Source organism: Salvia hispanica, chromosome 5 (assembly GCF_023119035.1).
Source record: "Salvia hispanica cultivar TCC Black 2014 chromosome 5, UniMelb_Shisp_WGS_1.0, whole genome shotgun sequence".
Lineage (NCBI taxonomy): Eukaryota > Viridiplantae > Streptophyta > Magnoliopsida > Lamiales > Lamiaceae > Salvia > Salvia hispanica.
Genome location: NC_062969.1, coordinates 23168742 through 23188280, shown reverse-complemented (window position 1 = coordinate 23188280; position 19539 = coordinate 23168742). Strand labels below are relative to the sequence as shown.

The window sequence follows — 19539 nt, the reverse complement described above, 5'->3', positions numbered from 1 at the left end:
TTAAATATCACTACTAATTACTTTGCTATTTAACACGAATTATTAGTTTATATAAATAAAATATTTCGTGTTTAATATATAAAACTAACTTATGCTCATATTTCTATCAAAAAGTCCTTGTGGTTAGTGGTAGAATTGTTGGTAAGTTCACCATGAGGTCTTGAGTTTGACCCCTACCAAGGCTGAAATTTTAAAATTAAATTTTGAAAAGCATTTAAACCGGTTTTCGGTTCCCGGCCAGACCGGTCCGGCCGGTCGATTTCGACGGTTCATGGTGGTTGAACATGTGACTGGTTCTATAGGGCGAACCAGACCGGACCACCTACCGGTTCATCGAACCGACCGATCCGGTCTGATTTTTAAAACATTGGTGGCCACGGATGTTTTGGAAGATGGGAAGTGCGAGTAAGATGGGGTTATGAAATTAATTAAAAGGAAAATGAAAATGAAAATTTGAAAGAAAATAAAAAAAACTTATTATTATGTACTCCCTCCGTCCGCCATTAGGAGTCTCATTCATAGGCGGCACGGATTTTAAGAAATGTTAAGAAAAGTGGGTGAAAAAAAGTTAGTGAAATAAGGGTACCACTTGTATATATTAGTTTTAAATGAAAGATGAGTGGAATGAGTTAGTGGAAGGTGAGACTTTATTACTACCATTTATGGTAAAAGTGAATCGGGACTCCTATTCGTGGACGGACTAAAAAGGAAAAATGGGACTTCTATTCGTGGACGGAGGGAGTAACAACGTTGCTTTATAATCAATGTTAAGAAACTCCAACTACCACCGGTAAGGATCACCTACTCCACTAATTCTAATTCATTCCTAATTTATATTTATAACAAAATGAAATGAATCCATTGATCACTTATTAAAATTGCTAATGTCTATAAAATTATTTTATTTTATTGTGAGTGTAGATTATGAATGGATTATTTTATTGTGAGTGTAGATTATGAATGGAGCAAGAGTATTGGAACAGATGATTATTACCGAACTACCACATAAACATCGATTTGGTGATTTAAATAAGCAATAATAATAGTGGATGATTGGATTCGGCAAGCGGTTATATGCCTGGAAATGGAATGAGAGTAAAATCAAGAACATTAATTGCCCCATTTCCACTTCACTGAAATCGCGAGGGTCCAATATCTTCACTAACAGGTATGTACTCTCACTCCCAAATAATCATATTCATAAGCCATGATGGCTTCTTCCCTCGCCGCCGCCGCCTGCCGCCTCCCCTCCGCGCATCTCCTTCCGCCCCTTTTATCTCAATTAACCCCACTCTTCGCTCTCAGACCCAAGGTCTAAATTAAAGATACCACCTTTAATTGCTCAACCCAACTTCTCCCTCAACAATTTTGTTTGCCTTCTCTAGTTACAACCCTTGTTGTTTTACCCCTTATTTGTTTAATTCGCAGGTTTTGTATAAGCCCAGAAGATTTATATCAACTACTATGGCGTCCAAAGAGTCTGCTGACAACAATCCAGGACTCCAAGCTTCTGTGGATGAGGCCACCAAAGGCTATTTCTTGCAGCAAACTGTGAGCTTTGAGTCCCAATTTTAGATGTGTTTTTCAATTCTTCTTCTTGTTGGCTGTGTTCACATAATCACATGGCTACTGTATTACTGAATGTGTATTAAAGAAATTATAGTTGGTGGAGCCTTATTATAGCATGATTTTATTGTCAAGAGATTGTATATGTGTACTACTTTTGTTACTCACCCGTGGGAATGTTTGGCTGAGAAGTGTGTGTTTCTGCATTCAGATGCTTCGTGTGAAGGACCCTAAAGTCAGTCTTGATTTCTACTCTCGGATATTGGGGATGTCGTGAGTCTTCGAAACTTTCTTTGAAATGCACACATACCTATTTGTGTTTGCTATTTTATGGAGTGATATGGATTCAATTATTATGCTGGATATGCAGATGTAAAATGAAATTAGGCCATCCTTTTTCGACATGCTGTATAGCTTGTATGCTTTTGTTTGTTAATGCTATTTGGAAGTTTTAATAAATCTCTGGACCGGAAAAGTTTAATTGTAACTGTTACCGGTTACTCCAGTATGCATGATTTTGACTTTTGAATATTATGAGTTCTCGTTTCTTAGTAACTTCAATCCTATAAGCTTATCATGCTCATGAATAAGATTTTCGATCTTTTTATGATATGGTACATCATACAGGAATATTAGATATATATATATATATATATATATATATATCTTACGTGTACAATCTCTTCTTCTATATCGATGATGGACTCATGCCTTCAGTTATTCTGTTTGACCTTGCTCTGTTATTGCAAATGCTGAAAAAGAATGTACCAGTTTCAAAACTCCATCTCCTTGGCTATTTTTTCTTTTCCATCTGTTGTAATGCTCCAGCTCATTTCTCTTTTTGCCTCCACCTGCTTTGGCTGCATTTCATTGTTTTCAAAACAAAACTGAAACAATATTTGACAGTTTTAGAAGAAGAACTATAGCTAGTAGCTGGAACAGAAAAATCATTCGCTGAAATTTTAGTTCGTATTAAGGGATTTTTTAGAAGATGGAGAAGCACATTGTTTTGAAAACAATCCATTTTTAATTGCATTTAAAATGGAGTTATAGCATTTAAGTTACTGAATTACAGCTCTAGCACCAGATTCCTTTTATCATTAGTTGGTATCTCGATACAGTTGACAGCAGCTTTGCCGTCCTCATCTCCAGAATCATTGATCAATAAATTAAAACTTTTTATTTATTGTCTTTGTTATTTATGCAATGCAGGTTGCTTAAGAGGCTGGATTTTGAGGAACTGAAGTTCACCTTGTACTTCTTGGGATATGAGGTGAAATCATCACAAATTACAATCATTATGCTTTGTGTACGCGCATTATATACATGCTGTTATCTTACTGGGCACCTAACATAATTCGTGTATGGGTGGCATTAGGACACATCGTCAGCTCCCAGTGATCCCCATGAACGCACAACCTGGACATTTAGTCAGAAAGCTACGCTCGAGCTTACACAGTAAGAGCTCAAATCCCGCAGTGTACATGTTTTGAGAGATACATTCTTACATAGTAATGTCTAATGATCTAACTCTTTAACTTTTTCGCAGCAACTGGGGTACTGAATCTGATCCAGAATTCAAGGGTCATCATAATGGAAACTCAGACCCTCGTGGTTTTGGTATGTCAAATACCGAACCTGACCCTTGCTACTCTTTGTTCATTTATTTCTTCAATATGATGTGATTCTCTGATCACTGATTATCTGGAGAGTGCACATCTAATGTAATAACATTAAGTTACTAGACATCTATCCATGCCTTCTATAATTTGTTCTGACATACGGAGTAGTATTTAAAGTTAACTTTACTATCAATTTTTTATTTTGTGAAATCTGATTGTTTAATCCATTTTCTGAATGATGCTACTATACATCATACAATCGTTCCTTTTTTTTTTTTTTTTTTAATGGAATGGAGTAATCTGCAGGGGTGTTCCATTTTACAGGATGTTCGGTCACCTCTAACAATTTTACATGTGGTCTACTTTCAGGACACATAGGTATTACTGTCGATGATGTGCACAAGGCATGCAAGAGATTTGAGAGTTTGGGGGTGGAGTTTGTAAAGAAACCTGATGATGGTAAATTATCCTTTCATTTTTCTGAAAATAACGTATTACTCCCTATATTTAGTTGCTTTTTCTCAAACATACATCCCTCCTGTATCTGGTATTACCATTGTATTAATATGTCTCTATTAAAATCTTTACTTTATTTTATGTAATTCTTATCATGCATCAAAACCTCTAGGGAATCCTCAAGTGTCCAGGTAACATACTCCACCTGCTTGTACAATTGGAACTATGAAAGCTTCCCTACACAAAATTCACTCAAGAACTATATTTATTTTTTCTAGAATTGTTTCTTTGATGTAAACAAGGATTATTTTAGAGCATAGAATTAAAGACAGTTATTTCATTTTCATTCCTGAGACGTTTCATGAGACATTCTCAAAACTTCAAATAAAATTCCAATTCAATTTTCCTCTGCACTTTCTCACTGTAGGAAAAATAAAGGACATAGCATTCATCAAGGATCCTGATGGCTACTGGATTGAAATCTTTGACACTAAAACAATTGCCAAAACAACTGCTAAGGCTGCTATTTGATCTTATGAGCCTATCCAGGTAATTACACAACTGTTTGACATCTTAAGTTGTATTTTGCCAGAATAATTGTATACGAATTTTCTACCAAATCCTTTGATGTAGCAATTATATGATTAGTGTCTACCCACAAGTTAATCTATGCATAATTTTCCCATTATATGTTATGAAAAATGTTGTACTCCGACGTTCACCTAGGTATATCGGATTTTGGCTGTATTCTTTCCTGAAAGTACCTTTTTGTTGATATATACTACCTCTCTGATCAGGTACTTCCACGAGATGATCGCGTTAATGGATGCTTCCCATCTTAAATAGCTAGAATCTTTTCTCTTGGAAAAAAACCCAATAAGTTGATTTACACAGTACTCTGTTTTGATGAGAATGAGCTATGTTGTTTGTCGCATAAGTGTTGATCTTAGACCAGGAATGCTACTGCACCAGTCGTTATTTGGTTACTGAATTGATGCAACTTGGAAGTTCTTTGAGATATGCTGTTTGTTTTATGGTGATCCATCCTTCTACTTTTGCACAAACCTGCTTTTTCTCTTTCAAAACCTATGATTAATATTGTGTTCGACTTTATCTATCCAAACCTTTTTTTTTTTTTTTGCATTTGCCTGTGCTTGGACTGATACCCAATATTGAACATAGATGGGTCATGTGAGTGAAATAATTGGAAAGAGATGCAATAAATGTAGTGATTGTTGGGAGAAGAGGATTTTATGCTTGCTTGTCTGGGCAAAACAATACAAGAGGTTCAATTTTTTTATTACTCACAAGTCACAACAGAAGCCAAATGGAACACACCTCTTCTTCTTCTTCTGATTGTTGTGTGAATAAAAAATTTGAATGTGTCAGAAGTGATATTCAATGCTCCACTAATCTTGACTTTCTTTTTTGACCTTTGTACCTTCACTAGATGAGACATTCTTGGATAAACACAACCCAGTCACTCAATCTCCTTGAATTTCAGCAATTTTTGCATGGTTGTCGTCAACACCAAAATTTTCAATTAATTGTTAGTAAATGTCTTGTTTCCTAACGAGTTTTCAGCCATGCAACTAAACAAACACCATTTTGTAAGTCCAATTATTCAATGATTGTTAATTTACTTTCTTTTATCAAAGATGAAACTCATAAACTCTTTTACTTCACTCCCAAAAGAACTAAGAAGATTGGAGTTAATACACAAAGAACTCTAATAATTGGTTGATTTGTTGCGACTTGACTATGTGAGTAGCTAAAAATGTGATTTTTGGCGATTTTGGAGAAAGAGGAGGAGATGGCGCATGTGGTGACATCATATCAGTCACATTGATTAGTTTTGGAGCTTATGTCACTTGCAATTTCCAATAAGGATATTTTTTCAATAAAATTTTCCGTGAAGATGAAATCATCATATCTTTCTCTACCATTCACGCAGACACAGCTAAATCAATAATCAGATCTAATTTTTATACTACCAAAAATTTCGCTAGTTTTTATGAATTGCTCCCTTCATCCTATAAATTTTGTCACACTTTGATCGAGTACGAGTTTAAAATATGTAATAAAAAGCAAATTGAAAAAGTTTATAATGAGTGAGTCCTACCTTTATACATTAATTTTATAATAAAATGTGAGTAGGAATGAGCTAGTGGAATATAAGTTCTATTATAAAAAAAATGATAAAAAAAGAGTTAGTGGAATATAAGTTCCACTATAAAAAAAATGATAAAAAAGTGAAATGTAACAAAATTTAAAGGGGAGGAAGCGAGGAAGTAGTATATGACTTGCAAAAAGGGAGAGGAAGCGAGGAAGTAGTATATGACTTGCAAAAAAGGGAGAGGGAGAGGATTGGTCAATGTTAAGCAATCAATAATTGGAAGAAAGCAATGAGGGGAGGCGTGATGGGCGTCGTGAAAACGACATCGTTGGATGCTTTGGTGTATTCATCTCCATAAACAGGCACCTACAGTGACTGTGCCTGCTGTTCCCCATTTTTATATACTTCCTTGCATTGCAGCCCTCTTTATTATATTGCTTCTTCATTTAACACTGAGATTTCCATTTTTCTGTCATTTTCTCTGCCTCGCAACCATGCAAATTTTAAATCTATCCCACTAATAATTCAATTATTCAAGGCAACGACTTTTTTTGATGTCTAAAACAAGGTACACTGACCTTTTCTTTTCCAAATATTTTAGGATAATAATAATAATAATAATAATAATAATAATAATAATAATAATAATAATAATAATAATAAAAAGATTCCTATTATCACAATATAAACAATTAATTAAGTGGTTGCAGGAACAATTTGAACAACAAATGCAGGTTCCATGTAAGTAAGGTGGATGCTGTTTGTCTTTAATTAATAAGAGGAGTAAATAATTTAGTTATTTATTGAGTGAGGAAAGGGAACATTGTGGGATTAGACTCGAGATCATCTTCCCGGTTCCATAATTTGGATGTGTGTTTTGTTTCTTTATGGTTGAACAAATCTCTGGAAATCCATCATACGAGTTCAGGACACTCTATATGTATATATCTAAACTTCAAAATAAATTACACAAACATCACAGATGTATTACTCCTAGTATATTGATGCAAAAAAAACTTAAATAAACTATGAGTTGTCAGTAGCAGTCATATAAATGAGTAGAGTTTTTAATGGAGTAGTATATAGTAGTAGTACAAGATTCAAAAGATAATAGTGTATCAGATTAAAAATAGTAAAACTAATTAGCCAGCGTAGAGAGGCGATTTGTAGAAGCGAGAGCGCAAGGCAAAAAATTAGAAGAGAAGTAGTAATGAATAAAAATGGGTTAATATTTTGATTAGTCACATACATGCACATCTGTAGCCAAAGCTATTAATTTCCATTTTGTCGTCCAATAGTAAAACCTAATATGAAAAGTAGTGCATTCCCATGGCTCCAGCCTTGCTCTCGTCGCCGCCGAAAAACAAACCCCCACCACCGCCGGCGCTGGTAATGACTTCCTCCAGATCATACTGCAACTCACTAGTATTATTCTCCAAAACCCCATTCCGCTGCTTCTGATGATCTTGAAGCGCCAACCAGTTATAATTTCCAACTTCTTCACTTTTGATCTGGCTGCAGCTCCCACTCACAAGCATGGGATTATAGTAGCCATGAAATTCCTCATTTAATTGGTTGCTGCTGGAGTAGTACACAGGAGGAGGAGTATTATTATTGTGTGGAGCTAAGAAAGTGATGGACTCGGCGGGGAGAGGTTTCCTCGATTGATCAACAAACGAGGTCATGTAGAAATGCGATTGTGGGGTTGATGTCTGAAGCGGAAACGAAAAGGGTGGTTGGAATCTTGCTTGGAGGATTTTCTTCTTCAGCTTTGTGTTCCAGTAGTTCTTGATGTCGTTGTCTGTTCTTCCCGGAAGCTGAGATGCTATGATTGACCACCTACATTTTTAGTTTTACTACTACTAAATTAGTCACAAAAGAAAAAACAAGGGAGCTTAATTACTACTACCTGCTTCCGATGGTTCCATAAAGGGTGCAGATGATTCTGTCTTCGTCATCTGAAAATTGGCCGTGCTTGATGTTAGGCCTCAGATAATTCAGCCATCTTAACCGGCAGCTCTTGCCGCATCTCTTCAGTCCTGAATTGATCATATATATATATATATATATCAACTTGTTTTAGAGAGAGAGAGTACATATATAGAGAGAAGGTAATTAGATTGATTACCCGCTTTTTGAGGGAGAGCAATCCAGTTTCCGGCGGGGCCGTAGTTGTTGATGAAGTCCTTTAGTTTTTCATCTTCTTCAGGAGACCATGGGCCCTTCTTCACGTTCGCCTTATCGCAGCAAGGAGCCCTCCCCATCTCAATTCTACTTTCTCTCTCTATTTCCACTCCTTCTCTTCTCTGCTCCCCTTTTTATTCACTCATTTTCCCAACCCCAACTCCAATCTTTCTCTATTTCTAAATTAAATTAACTACATATAATATAGGTACCATAAAACAATTTAAATGGGAGTACTAGTACTACTCACTTATAATTATGGACTATTTCATGGACTATATAATACTTAGTAGGAGTATTTGCTAACATACAGATGCATGCTCTCTCCAATCTGTCAAAAATATATGAAATTAATTTTAACAAATGAATACTAATTATATTATTTGTATTATTGATATGTAGCGGGTATGTTGTTTGAAGTGAACGTAAATAAATTATGATGATAACAGTATTATTGTAGTATACTCATTTGTGAAAATAGGAAAGAAAAAAAGGTGTATGTTTTTGTGGAACTTGATGAGGAAGAAAAGTGGGTATATATATTTTTATAGGAAAACAGAAAATTTGTTTGTATAACAATTATACTAGAACATTAATTTAGAAATACTGACATGACTGTCAAATTACATTTTTAGATCTTTGTTTTTGTCAATGTCTAACTAACCATGTCATATTTTGTAGCTAAATACGCACGGACATTATAATAATACTAGTATAATATTACTATTACACAAAATCCTTTTTAAAAAATCTAAATAGCTACACTAATTAAGATCCACAGTAGCTGGAGATATAAAGCTGCAGAAAATGGATCAGAAAATAGTAAAAACAGTGTAGGAATAAGTGATGAAGGATCCTAGTTCTCTACTGTTTATAGGATTAAAATTAACAACTGAGAAATAATGATTCTAATTATTATGACCCATCTTGTACAATTCAGGTGGCTCCATATTCAGTTTTGAATTGGCTTTTCAATTCTTTTTCTTCTTTTGAATTGTCACACACACACCCCTCTTTTAAGACGCCCACCAAAAGTCATTTGCTCTTTACACAATGAATAACTCTATAATTCATCGGCTAATTCTTGAGTGTATTACTTTTGTACTAAACATCATTTTTATTAATTAATTATCATATTAATTCAGTACATATACAGAGATCTACCTACATTCTAGATAACCTAGCTAGCCATTACATTCCAACCTGTACCTGTACTATATATTTGATCAAATTAGTTACCGGTCTTCAATTAGGGTTGAATGAGAATTGGACTAGATTTTTGTACCTTTTGTTTTATTATACACACAGCTTATACTACTATATGAATCAAGGGTATAGTAAGGGTCCTTACATATGTCCATTGACTTTGGTACATTTGCGTAATAATAAGTTAATCAATGGTTGGCTAACTAAGGTTGAAATTTTTTAACCATAAATGTTTGATTATTTTAGAATTATGTTTATAACCAATTTTTTGAAAAGTCATAAATTTGACGGCAAGACAGCACATCATATGCAGTCAGTCTTATACTCTTACATATGATACATTCCATTTTTTCCCATGGTTTATAGCCGGCGATAATTTGATAGTTAAAATGTTTTACAAAATGAAATAATTCAATATGATCGTTTTCAAACTGTCGTTACAAAATTTTATTTTCAAAATAACTAGATCTGCTTATATATAGGCAAAATTAAAGAATTTTCATAATTTTCTTGGATTTCTTTTTGCCAAAACTCTATACGTGGACAATGCATAAATAAATAAATAAATAGGAGTAGTACTAGTACAACAAAATTAACAGAAAAGTGGTGTCAGCACTGACACTAATTAATCACTTATTGAGTTTTGCGATTTCATGAAGAGCGGTGGTCCAACCAATAGACCGAAGGTTATTAATTAAAATTAGAAACGTTAAAAAACAATAATATTATCAAATCAAATCAACATCAACATCAGTCCATTTTTATTTTCATGATGGGTTATTCAGATCGGGTTGGTGGCTTTCTGGTTTGCTTTTGAATTTCACGTGGAGTTGGTATCCATTTTGACTTTGCAATGGGTCGGGTTTTCGGTTTCGGAGGCCCGCTCTATTTTGGGCTTTTTAGCCCACAAACAAATTCATGATTCATCACATTATCTAATTAATAAAACATGCTATCTTTATGTTCCATCTCAAACTTATTAAATTTTAATTAAATTTGGTATGTTCTTGTTCGATTTCTGTAATCTGTATTTGTTTTACTTAGTTAGTTCGGAATCAATATATGCAGTAAGAAGAGCTCATTCTGTTCATCGCTTTCGTTCAAAACCGCGACGCAAAATCACACAGAACAGAATACATTGCTCAGAGCATCTGATACAGCTTTGTTTGGTAAATAACATGAAATCATTGTGCTACATTTGTAATATTTCAGAGCTAAATGCACTGTTACCTGTAGTGAAGGTATCGTCTGTCTATGTTATCTTTACATCTCGAAGAAGTTTAGCAGCCATTGCTCCACACCTTCTCGCTTCCCAGTCGCTGATATCTTTATTCAACAGCCTGCTTCCTTCAAAATCCCCCATCGTGAGATCATTGTCGTCTGAGGTTTGCTTTGATTCCTCTGATTTAATCTCTTCGCCACTGCAATCAGTCTCATCAACCGTGCAGCCTGAAGGCTTGGGGCTCATCATGAAAAGTTGTATGCTTGGGTGTTGGTACAAACTGTGCATCTGCAAGGATCAAGAAATTCTTTACTTCTTCATTCATTCAAGATTGCCTTTATCATCTGAAGACTTATGTATGTTTGTATGCACACACCTTTGATTTAGGAACACTTTTAACTAGAAAATTTCTCTTCCACAACTCGAGCATCTGATCGTGGACATTCGTGGAGCGAAGTTCATATCCCAACTACAAAACCATGTTTATAAAATCAGCACAACAATCTCCAGTTCGCAAGAGAATGATAAATAAACAAATTTTACGAGTAATACCATGATGGTAGTCCTTGGACCGGATAATGAAAGAATCGTCTGCAGCAGAGGCTCTAAAAGGTGCTCTGCATAGACCTAGATAAGCAAGTAAGGTTCTTGCAGTAATCATGTTCGACAAAGCATAGAAAAACTAGGAGTAACAAAAAAACACAGAAACTTACTACATCGGTGCCAATAATATAATCGAAAGGTGGTTCAACAGCCCTTATATGATCTGCATTTCCCCAGTTGAGCTCTGCAACTTGAACGGATCCAAAAGACTCTACAAGGAACGAAACCTTCTTATATGGAGTATCACACAAAAACAATGATGATAATGATAAAAATTTCAACTGCAGATTGTTGAGAAGGAGCAAGAAAGGGATTATCGGTGATGAAAATGATGGTGAGTACCAGGATCAGAAAGCGTCTGGAGTATTCTAGAGGTGTTTCGTTCAGCATTTCTCATAAGCAAAGGCAAGACCTCAGTTTGATCAGTTGAAACAACGTCGCATCCCAGCAATGCCATGCCTGAAGAATAAGGCGGGCTTCATCATATAGTCGTCAAAAATTTGGAATGTTTCAGCAAATGAAAACATTTTAAAATTACCGAATCCAGCCACGCCACAGCCCGCTCCGAGTTCAATTACACGCTTCCCTTTCAATTTAGATGGTGAAAATCTCCCCTTCCTACAATTCTTTTCCTACACAGTGAGGTACTACAGTTTAGCTTATTAAAAAAGAGAATGACTCAGTTTGTGTCTAAAGCCCTCTGCTATCGATCGGGATTGCTAGGCTATAAGACTTCAAGTTACCAGAAGATGCAATTATTATTACAGTAATCTGCAGCTCCTCCATCATTAGTTTAAAGCATCACAAAGTTTTTATGGAAGAGTCAAAACAGAAGAGAGCAATGGACGATTTTTACCAGAAATTTGGCAAACACCATTGATGCATCCCAAACGGTAGTTCCTAAATGCTTTGAATTTGGATCCTGCCAAAACACAATATAAGTGACTGCAAAATGAGCAAAAATAAGAGGAAAAGGTTCACAATTTAAGATTAAATTTGGAAAAAAGTGAACAATTAGCTTCAGGACAAAAGATCACTCTCATTAACCTGGATGAGTTTAGAGAAGAAGCAATTACTAGGTATTTAATTCCCTTTGCTCAACCTCATTAGCAAATGAAGTTCTAATTTCAGTGAAAGCAATTGTACATGTATATTTCTCAAGTAGGTGATGTCGGGTGTTAATGTCATGTAAGAATAAATACCTGCGCAAAATGCAGCTGATGGCCAAGAACTTCAAATGTCACTGCCGATGTGTCAGGTGAGTTTAGCCTGAGATACAATTATAAATTTATCACTCAACCAAAAATAAGAACACAGGGAATAATGTGGATGAGTTCTCAGCAGTCATTCATTCAACTTGATGAATTTAGAAAAGTAGAACTTATTGAACATAAACACACAGAACTCATTCAAATTTGTATGATAAGAATAAATGATGTTACTAAATGGACTGGACTTGCATTCACAATAATTCAATTTAACACAAAACACAATCATTTCCGAAGATATGTCATTCACCACTAACCTGTCTGCCTCCATTTGAAAATGTGGTAGGTACAAATTAACTCTTGAATTCCAAAATCTTCACTGCCCTACAGAACAGAAATTGGTTATTATAAAGAAATTCGTCTTCAAATTCAATAGTGTACACAAAAATGAAAAATACAGCAAGAATCCCCTTTTTTGCCTTCCAGATAGTTACACTTACTGTTCAAATAATCAAACCAAACAAGAATTTGCAATTCAAGAAAGAAAGAAACATACAGTACTTGGTTGGATATGCTTGATAAATACTCAGATTAACTAGAATAATTCAAGTAGTAAGATTTATTGGCAACAATTACAAAGAGGAGGGAATTCCTATTTTCAAAGAAGGATACGAAAACGAAACATTCGACGACGTCGTTTCCATTCGTATAAGAGAATCTGTAGAATACTGAATACCATAAGTGAAAGCAAACCTGGGATTCAAGGTGCCAGTCGATGTGATTATCACGCAGTTGATTAGCAAATCCCTAGTCAGCTATCGAAAGTGAAAACCGACTCATTGCGCACGAAAAGACTCTTTAATCCCTAATGAATTTGGTAATTTCTTTTTTTTGTTAAACAAAAAAAAATCTTTCTACGCTTAATTCCTTGTCACCTGAACTTAACATGGCAAAAGATTTGATTATGGGTTCAATCAATCAAGCAAGAAGTAGCACATGGAAATAAATTACAGGCAAGTGTGCTGATTTACATAAGTTTGTTTTATGGTTACAGTAGCGGAGTATCTTTTTTGGTTCTGTTCAAGGATCAACAACATAACAGAAACTTGTTCTTGTTGGCATCTCTATGTGCAGCCATGAATCATCATCTCATCAATCATCAATCATCAATTTTTTCATTCCTAAATAGGGAGTATAGAATTACGTGATCAAACTAGATACAGACACTCCACTCTTTTAAACTTTAATCCTACTAGTATATGCTAATAAAATTAAAATTCATTTTTTCCTCTCACTCATAAAAATTTCATTTTGATGTAAACATCAATTACCGTACAGTACATTAAATCTTTTTTATACCATACATGACTTTTGTCAGAATTTCAAATTCTAGTAGTAGTAGTAGTACTAAACAAGTGTTTCATTTAAATTCGTTTGCCTTTATTAGATAAGAGAACTAATTAAACAAATGCCATCTTCTATATCAATAATGCTGATCTTGTATAATGGCATTTTGATCATCTCAAAATAACATATACTATTCCCATTATTTACCTTTTACTTTCTTGTGCAAAAAAACCATAAACAGATCTTTTCGAAAATTAAAATCACCTTCATTACAACAAATCATAGAAGGCCTTGTATCACTTGCAATACATTGTCAGAAATCATGTTTTTTTTTAGAAAAACCATATGTTTCAATGATTTGGGGCTGCATTTGATATGTATTGATAAACAGTCTCTATATTTCTTCTGTAAATATGTATATATGAACAGCTCCTGCTCCAGGAAGTGTATTTACATTGGAGCAAGATGATCATCTGCCTGCGTTAGCTTCCCCTGCATCCACCTCCTCAGCATTTCCACCGATGCCTTTGGTTGATCCATCGGAACCATGTGGCCTGCGTCATGCACCTTGAGGAACGTGAGAGGCCCGTAGCCCTTCTGCTGCCCGGCCTCAGCCCCATCTACTGAGAAAGGTTTTGTGGCAGCTGCTGCAAACTTCTTCTGTCCAGACCATTCCATGGCATGCACCCATCTCGAGTTCCCTATCCATTTCAAATCAAACGAGTCAGTTTTTTATGCGTTTACAAATACATGGTTTCTTAGGAAAAATGTAAGAATCCTCACCTAGCCAATTGCAGATGAGATCATACTCTCCTGCATACACCAGTAGCTTGATTCCATCCTCCAACATTGCAGGGATTCCGACTTCAAGATTTCTCATCCAGTCTGTCACCATAGCCTCGTACACGGATGAGCTACAAGACACAAAGTCTATGTCTCCGACACCTAGAGCATCTCTCACTGATCTGAGGTTCAAGAAATCCTCCATGTTGGAGAAGTCATAGCACAGGTCGCCTTCACACTTCTTCCTTATGTCGTAGTACTGCATATGAAAGGTGAAGAATATGATGCTTTTGGTATTGGCTCATTAGGCCTAGTGGAGATTCTGAAAACAGTAATGCATCGTACATTTTTACCACCGGAGAGGTCCACTATGTGGTTGAAGATGCGGTTGCAGACCATATAAGCCGCCAAGCAAGAAGATCCACCATCAGCACCTAAAGAAGCAAAGTAGAGTCATATTTTGCCTCAAGCAACAAAGCAGAGTCATAGTTTGCATCAACCAAAGTAACTCACCACAAAGCTTGATTGCCTGTTCACAATCCGAGACTGTCTTCGTCATACTGTTGTAATCCGACTGTTGGATCAGTTTCATGTCCAATGCATAGTCAGTATACGCTTTGTACTGTATCTCCGGGTTAGTAAGCCCGTTTCCAATGGCAAAGCCCTGCCAAATGATAAAACAAAGGGTCCATCAGGAAATATGGAAACAGATATGATAAAAGGCAGCAACTCATAAACATAATAGTACACTACTAAACCTTAAGATTAATGTGAAGTCCTTGCTTGTCTTTGTTCCCTTGATGAACACGAGCAGCGAAGGCAGGAATATAGTGTCCAGCATACGACTCTCCAGTAATATAAAAGTCGTTCTTCAGAAACTGAGGATGCTCTTTGAAGAATGCCTATAGAGAAGAGGTTTCATCATTGAAAAATGAAAACAAATGCACAAATGTGGTCAGTTTCTGCGCCTGCATAAATAGGAGACAAACCTGCAAGAAGTCGTACAGATCATTGCTTACACCCTCCTCGTCGTGCCTCATATCATCATCATCAGAGCTGTAGCTGAAACCAGTTCCAGTTGGCTGGTCGACGTATATAAGATTTGATACCTGAAAATGAAAGAATTCAAATCTGTAATGCTTACAAAGACAAGACTGAGCAGATCACAAGCAATCGAATCTTGGACAGTAACCCCAAAAAAATACCTTATCCCATCCAAAATCATTCCATCCTAATGACATGTTGCTTGTTATATGGAAGGGGCCATTTTCATAGAACAAAGCCAACTCACTACTGCATCCTGGCCCTCCTGTAAGCCATATAACTACAGGATCCGCCTTGCTGCTCCTCGACTCGAAGAAAAAATAGAACATCCTGCAAGCATCATCTCAACTTGTCAAATTTCAAGATATCACAATTCTGCCATAACTAATATAGCTCTCAGGAATCTAAACATCATTTGCAGCAACTCTGCTTCTAAGGAATAATCATCAAGCTAGGAATCTTAAAAGCACTTTCTTCTTAGTCAATTGGATGGCTGCAGACTTCATTCAATCATACTATCTATTAGCAATCAAACAATTAGATTTGTTTGAATCACAGTCAGCAGCAGTCAGCACTCTCTCACACACAAACACGCACATCAATCAGTTGCAAAAACAGAGTAAACCTACACACACAATGCACAAATTGCACACATGCTCAATATCCGCTTCTCTCTCTCACACACAAATACACACAAAATCACGCACACAGTCGTGAGCGAATTCATATACCTTGCATCCTTAGTGTGTGGGAGTTTATAATAGCCAGCATGATGGCCTAAATCCTTGACGGAAGGCTCCGAATCCGCCATGAAAGGGAACCTGAGCGGCTTCTCGACGATCGGCGAAGCGGCGAGAACGTCCTCGGCGGCGGCGTGAAGGTTGGCGCCGCGCTTGGGGAACAAGTTGAGTGATCGGATTAGTTTGTCCGCCTGAGTGGTGGGGAACTGGAAATTAGAAGAAAAGGCAGACGCGTCGGCCGATGAAACAGCCATGGAATTGGAAAGCAGAAAAAGGAATAGAAAATGCGTAATGCGAGGACGGAGAAATATGGTAGAAGCCATTTTTGTAGATGGAATGCACAAAAACAGTTTTGCTGTGACTTGTATATATAAGAGAGGTTGAGTGAGAAAGCAGATATGTTCATTGCATTTTATGCGTTTCTCTTCTTTTGCTTCCTTTTTTTCATTTTCTTTATTTACGTAATTCAATTTTTTTTCCAATTGCAAACATATTTTAGCCAAAAAAATACTGATATAAATTTAAAATAGGATAAATTGTTTGAAAATTATGTTTAACATATTTTTTCAATTTTCTCATGATAAAATATTTTGATTTTTTTTGTAATGTGTTGTTGATTTGACACACATGTTTTAAATTGTTGCCAGCATATTAAATCATCATTGTAGAATATTACTACAAATTAGACCCCTTAGAAAAAGTGATACTCCTATTAAAATTTTGGATTTTTATGACAGATTTTTAAATCTTAGTGACGAGCTATAATTTAACCAACATTCATGATTTTGTGTAATTTGCTATTATCTAATCCTACAAAATATGTGACAAATTTCAGAAAATTCAAAATAAATGTTACAGTAATAAAAAAGAAGGGACGTAACCGGAAGTTGTTATAATAAATTATGGAAGTGGATAGACGATGACATATAGACTGATAAAAAGATAGTTAAGCGAAATTTATTTGGTAAGATGGTAAAGTACAATTTAATTGCTGAATTTCATTGATCATGATCATGATCATGATCATATTGTGTATTTAACAAAAACTGAAGAGGGATCAATGCTTGATGAAGAGATTTCTTAAAAGGGGAGACAAAGTGCGAAGTTTTTACGTTTAAATTATTGCAAAAAATGTGACTTTTGTGCCATACATTAATTTATGTTTATTGCTTCTCCAAGAAATCTACAGTTAAAGGAAAAATATTGATCGCATTCAACAATTAATATGATGAAATTCATTGATCATTATTGAAAGACAAAATGTGTTGGGATTCGTTGCTTGTATCAATGGGACGATGATTAATATTACGTCTATACAATGTACTATTAAAAGCATATCAATAGTACTATGCAATGCATTTTTAAATAAAGAATTTATGACATGTAATTCTTTGTCAACAATTTTTACAATTACGAAATAAAAGGATTTGAGATTGAATTCGAGATATTTATGATAAAAAAAATTATTGTGTAAATATGATTAGTTATTGATTTGTATACAACCATTGTTTATTAATTTGTAACTTTCCAAATTCCAACTCCTCTAGGCTCTAGATCTAGGATTCTAGACGATATTCTACATAATTCATAAATCATAAGCAATTTAACACAACTATTTTAAACCTATATGGAGAACCAAGGCGGACAAAAAAATTTAAACTGAATAAATTTATAGAGCTTTATTCATTGTATTTATGATGAGATTTGAGCATTATAGTTTTACATTATTTATTTTATTTTGAGAGGGAGGTCATAAACTGCTTGCCTAAGATTAACCTTAAACGAAGGGCATAATTCCGCAAATTTCGGAACAGATGTTGCTTTCATGATTATTTTTGAGAAAATAAGTTCACACATGCACACCAACCACGCAAGAGGTTGTTGTTCTTTTTGTATTTTATAATCCACTTTTTTTATTTGTTAAAATTGAAAATAAAAATGTACTCCTACAGAAATTGTTATTCTATTTTATTAGTTAGCTTACCACTTTTCCTAGTCTTTATATAAGGCTTTTTGTTGTAAGTAGTAATTTGTAGTCAACTTTTGTCGCAATGTCAATAATGATTCTTCTCTCTCAAACTCTTCCATCACCAATTTACATTTATCTTATGAATTGGGCAGCTCTCTTATGCCTTAGTTATTTCGTGTCCAATTACTTTTTTGTTTATAATTGATAGAAATCACATGAGATCAAGTGTTCCGCTTGTGACTTGTCTAATTAGAAATAACCATTATATGTTTGATTTTCTTCACGAAAAATATAGGTGGATGAAGACAATATACTGATTTATCAAACCGAAATGAGTAAAATATTAATCATCACTATTTTTACTACTTTAGAGAAAGAGACTAATATATTTAGCTGTTGCTTCAAAGGCATCGATAATTAAAGTTGTAACCGTAAAGCAATGGGCTCATCTTTTTAGTACAATAGTCTAGTCCGTTCACATCTCTTTTAATATACTCCAAATATATAGATATTATATTCCCCGTTTTATTTTAAAATTATATACTAGTAATAGCTAATCAGCGTAGGCCACAAAAGAACAACCCCAAATGTTGGAATTTTAGTAATCGATTTGACTAATTAAGATGCAATAAAATTTGAAGGGCCCAAAATATGTGATTATATGTCATTCGACTCAAATGATGAGGTCATCTTATTGATGGGAATTAGTTATGAATTCTTTTTGGTGATTGATCACTTTTCCTCAAAATATAATAAAATAGCACCTCGAGAGTTTCTTGGTTTGTGTATATCATGAATTCTGGATATTGTTTTATCATAACTTCGAGTTTAAATTTATTATTTTTTGTAAGAATCAAATAATACTAAGATATTATTCCTAACTCAAAAAATTTCTAGATACCATTCCATTATTTAGTTTCTTCACCGCATATAGTATTATATAAGTAGTTATAATTTTTGTTTCTCTTAATTTTGATATTCGTAGTTTACTTTCCCAGCAAAAATATTACTACTGCTGTAATCTTCCATAAAGAGAAGGCCCAACACTATAATGAATTTGGGCCAAGCCCAATCCCAAAAGATTCAAGTCATACTAAATAAATGATTAAAATGAAATAATTGACACGCACGTAGATTAACCCGAGCCAAAAGCATTACGAGAATGTGAATAATTTTACAAGTCTAGAGCTTGGGCTTAAAACCAGAGAAACTTCCAATATGGGCTAAATTTGTCAGAACAAGCCTACTTAAATTTTAGCACAAACATAACATTCTCGATTCTTTGTGGTAAGTATGGATTAAATATCTTACATAATCGCATTTCTGGTAGTAACTTCTCGTCGGCGTTATAGATATTCTATGTGACATTTAAAAATAATACTCTAAGATTATAATTAATTAACTAGAACTGTATTTAAATGTTTCTAAGCCTAATAGAGCTAAGCTGAACGGTAAGATGGAGATCTTGTTGAG

The 19539-nt window shown here is 34.8% G+C and overlaps 4 protein-coding genes across 7 annotated transcripts; 1 reads left to right on the top strand and 3 right to left on the bottom strand.

Moving 5' to 3' along the window:
* The first annotated feature begins 1019 nt into the window (after positions 1 to 1019).
* LOC125186182 (lactoylglutathione lyase) lies at positions 1020 to 4662 on the top strand. Of its 2 annotated transcripts, none has more exons than XM_048082527.1 (9): positions 1020 to 1168; positions 1429 to 1551; positions 1778 to 1839; positions 2779 to 2839; positions 2945 to 3024; positions 3116 to 3186; positions 3558 to 3647; positions 4072 to 4193; positions 4442 to 4662. In XM_048082527.1, the coding sequence occupies exons 2-8, from the start codon at positions 1465 to 1467 to the stop codon at positions 4173 to 4175; spliced, it is 555 nt and encodes a 184-aa protein (XP_047938484.1). In that variant the 5' UTR covers positions 1020 to 1168; positions 1429 to 1464; the 3' UTR covers positions 4176 to 4193; positions 4442 to 4662. The 2 variants fall into 2 exon arrangements, with proteins under 2 accessions (XP_047938484.1, XP_047938483.1); XM_048082526.1 differs by lacking the exon at positions 1020 to 1168 and adding an exon at positions 1175 to 1312.
* Positions 4663 to 6965: 2303 nt separating this feature from the next.
* On the bottom strand, positions 6966 to 8099 carry LOC125186181 (transcription factor RAX3-like). The gene is made up of 3 exons (XM_048082525.1): positions 7889 to 8099; positions 7670 to 7799; positions 6966 to 7599 (listed from the first exon to the last, which is right to left on the bottom strand). Exons 1-3 carry the CDS (start codon positions 8022 to 8024, stop codon positions 7065 to 7067), a joined length of 801 nt encoding a protein of 266 aa, XP_047938482.1. The 5' UTR covers positions 8025 to 8099; the 3' UTR covers positions 6966 to 7064.
* A 2170-nt stretch (positions 8100 to 10269) lies between these two features.
* Positions 10270 to 13071, bottom strand: LOC125186180 (protein N-lysine methyltransferase METTL21A). Of its 3 annotated transcripts, none has more exons than XM_048082522.1 (10): positions 12937 to 13071; positions 12501 to 12567; positions 12178 to 12244; positions 11832 to 11897; positions 11514 to 11607; positions 11318 to 11434; positions 11086 to 11186; positions 10925 to 10999; positions 10749 to 10841; positions 10270 to 10660 (listed from the first exon to the last, which is right to left on the bottom strand). In XM_048082522.1, exons 2-10 carry the CDS (start codon positions 12512 to 12514, stop codon positions 10403 to 10405), a joined length of 885 nt encoding a protein of 294 aa, XP_047938479.1. In that variant the 5' UTR covers positions 12515 to 12567; positions 12937 to 13071; the 3' UTR covers positions 10270 to 10402. The 3 variants fall into 3 exon arrangements, with proteins under 3 accessions (XP_047938479.1, XP_047938481.1, XP_047938480.1); XM_048082524.1 differs by having other exon boundaries at positions 12501 to 12562; positions 12937 to 13016; XM_048082523.1 differs by lacking the exon at positions 12937 to 13071 and adding an exon at positions 12745 to 12804.
* A 631-nt stretch (positions 13072 to 13702) lies between these two features.
* On the bottom strand, positions 13703 to 16449 carry LOC125186179 (serine carboxypeptidase-like). The gene is made up of 8 exons (XM_048082521.1): positions 16089 to 16449; positions 15519 to 15687; positions 15303 to 15422; positions 15072 to 15215; positions 14827 to 14977; positions 14659 to 14747; positions 14314 to 14572; positions 13703 to 14231 (listed from the first exon to the last, which is right to left on the bottom strand). Exons 1-8 carry the CDS (start codon positions 16418 to 16420, stop codon positions 13981 to 13983), a joined length of 1515 nt encoding a protein of 504 aa, XP_047938478.1. The 5' UTR covers positions 16421 to 16449; the 3' UTR covers positions 13703 to 13980.
* Positions 16450 to 19539: the final 3090 nt, after the last annotated feature.

What these genes read in the sequence shown, in the direction of transcription:
- LOC125186182 (XM_048082526.1), top strand. Translation starts at nt 1,208, where the DNA reads ATGATGGCTTCTTCCCTCGCCGCCGCCGCCTGCCGCCTCCCCTCCGCG. An exon ending in GCTATTTCTTGCAGCAAACT is followed by an intron (nt 1,552 to 1,777) that starts GTGAGCTTTGAG and finishes TTCTGCATTCAG; the next exon opens with ATGCTTCGTGTGAAGGACCC. An exon ending in TGTACTTCTTGGGATATGAG is followed by an intron (nt 2,840 to 2,944) that starts GTGAAATCATCA and finishes GGGTGGCATTAG; the next exon opens with GACACATCGTCAGCTCCCAG.
- LOC125186181 (XM_048082525.1), bottom strand. Translation starts at nt 8,024, where the DNA reads ATGGGGAGGGCTCCTTGCTGCGATAAGGCGAACGTGAAGAAGGGCCCA. An exon ending in TGCTCTCCCTCAAAAAGCGG is followed by an intron (nt 7,800 to 7,888) that starts GTAATCAATCTA and finishes TGATCAATTCAG; the next exon opens with GACTGAAGAGATGCGGCAAG. An exon ending in TATGGAACCATCGGAAGCAG is followed by an intron (nt 7,600 to 7,669) that starts GTAGTAGTAATT and finishes CTAAAAATGTAG; the next exon opens with GTGGTCAATCATAGCATCTC.
- LOC125186180 (XM_048082522.1), bottom strand. An exon ending in CCAGACGCTTTCTGATCCTG is followed by an intron (nt 11,187 to 11,317) that starts GTACTCACCATC and finishes CGTTCCTTGTAG; the next exon opens with AGTCTTTTGGATCCGTTCAA. An exon ending in ATATTATTGGCACCGATGTA is followed by an intron (nt 11,000 to 11,085) that starts GTAAGTTTCTGT and finishes TTGCTTATCTAG; the next exon opens with GTCTATGCAGAGCACCTTTT.
- LOC125186179 (XM_048082521.1), bottom strand. Translation starts at nt 16,420, where the DNA reads ATGGCTTCTACCATATTTCTCCGTCCTCGCATTACGCATTTTCTATTC. An exon ending in ACCTCTCCGGTGGTAAAAAT is followed by an intron (nt 14,573 to 14,658) that starts GTACGATGCATT and finishes TTTCATATGCAG; the next exon opens with TACTACGACATAAGGAAGAA. An exon ending in TCTCATCTGCAATTGGCTAG is followed by an intron (nt 14,232 to 14,313) that starts GTGAGGATTCTT and finishes TGAAATGGATAG; the next exon opens with GGAACTCGAGATGGGTGCAT.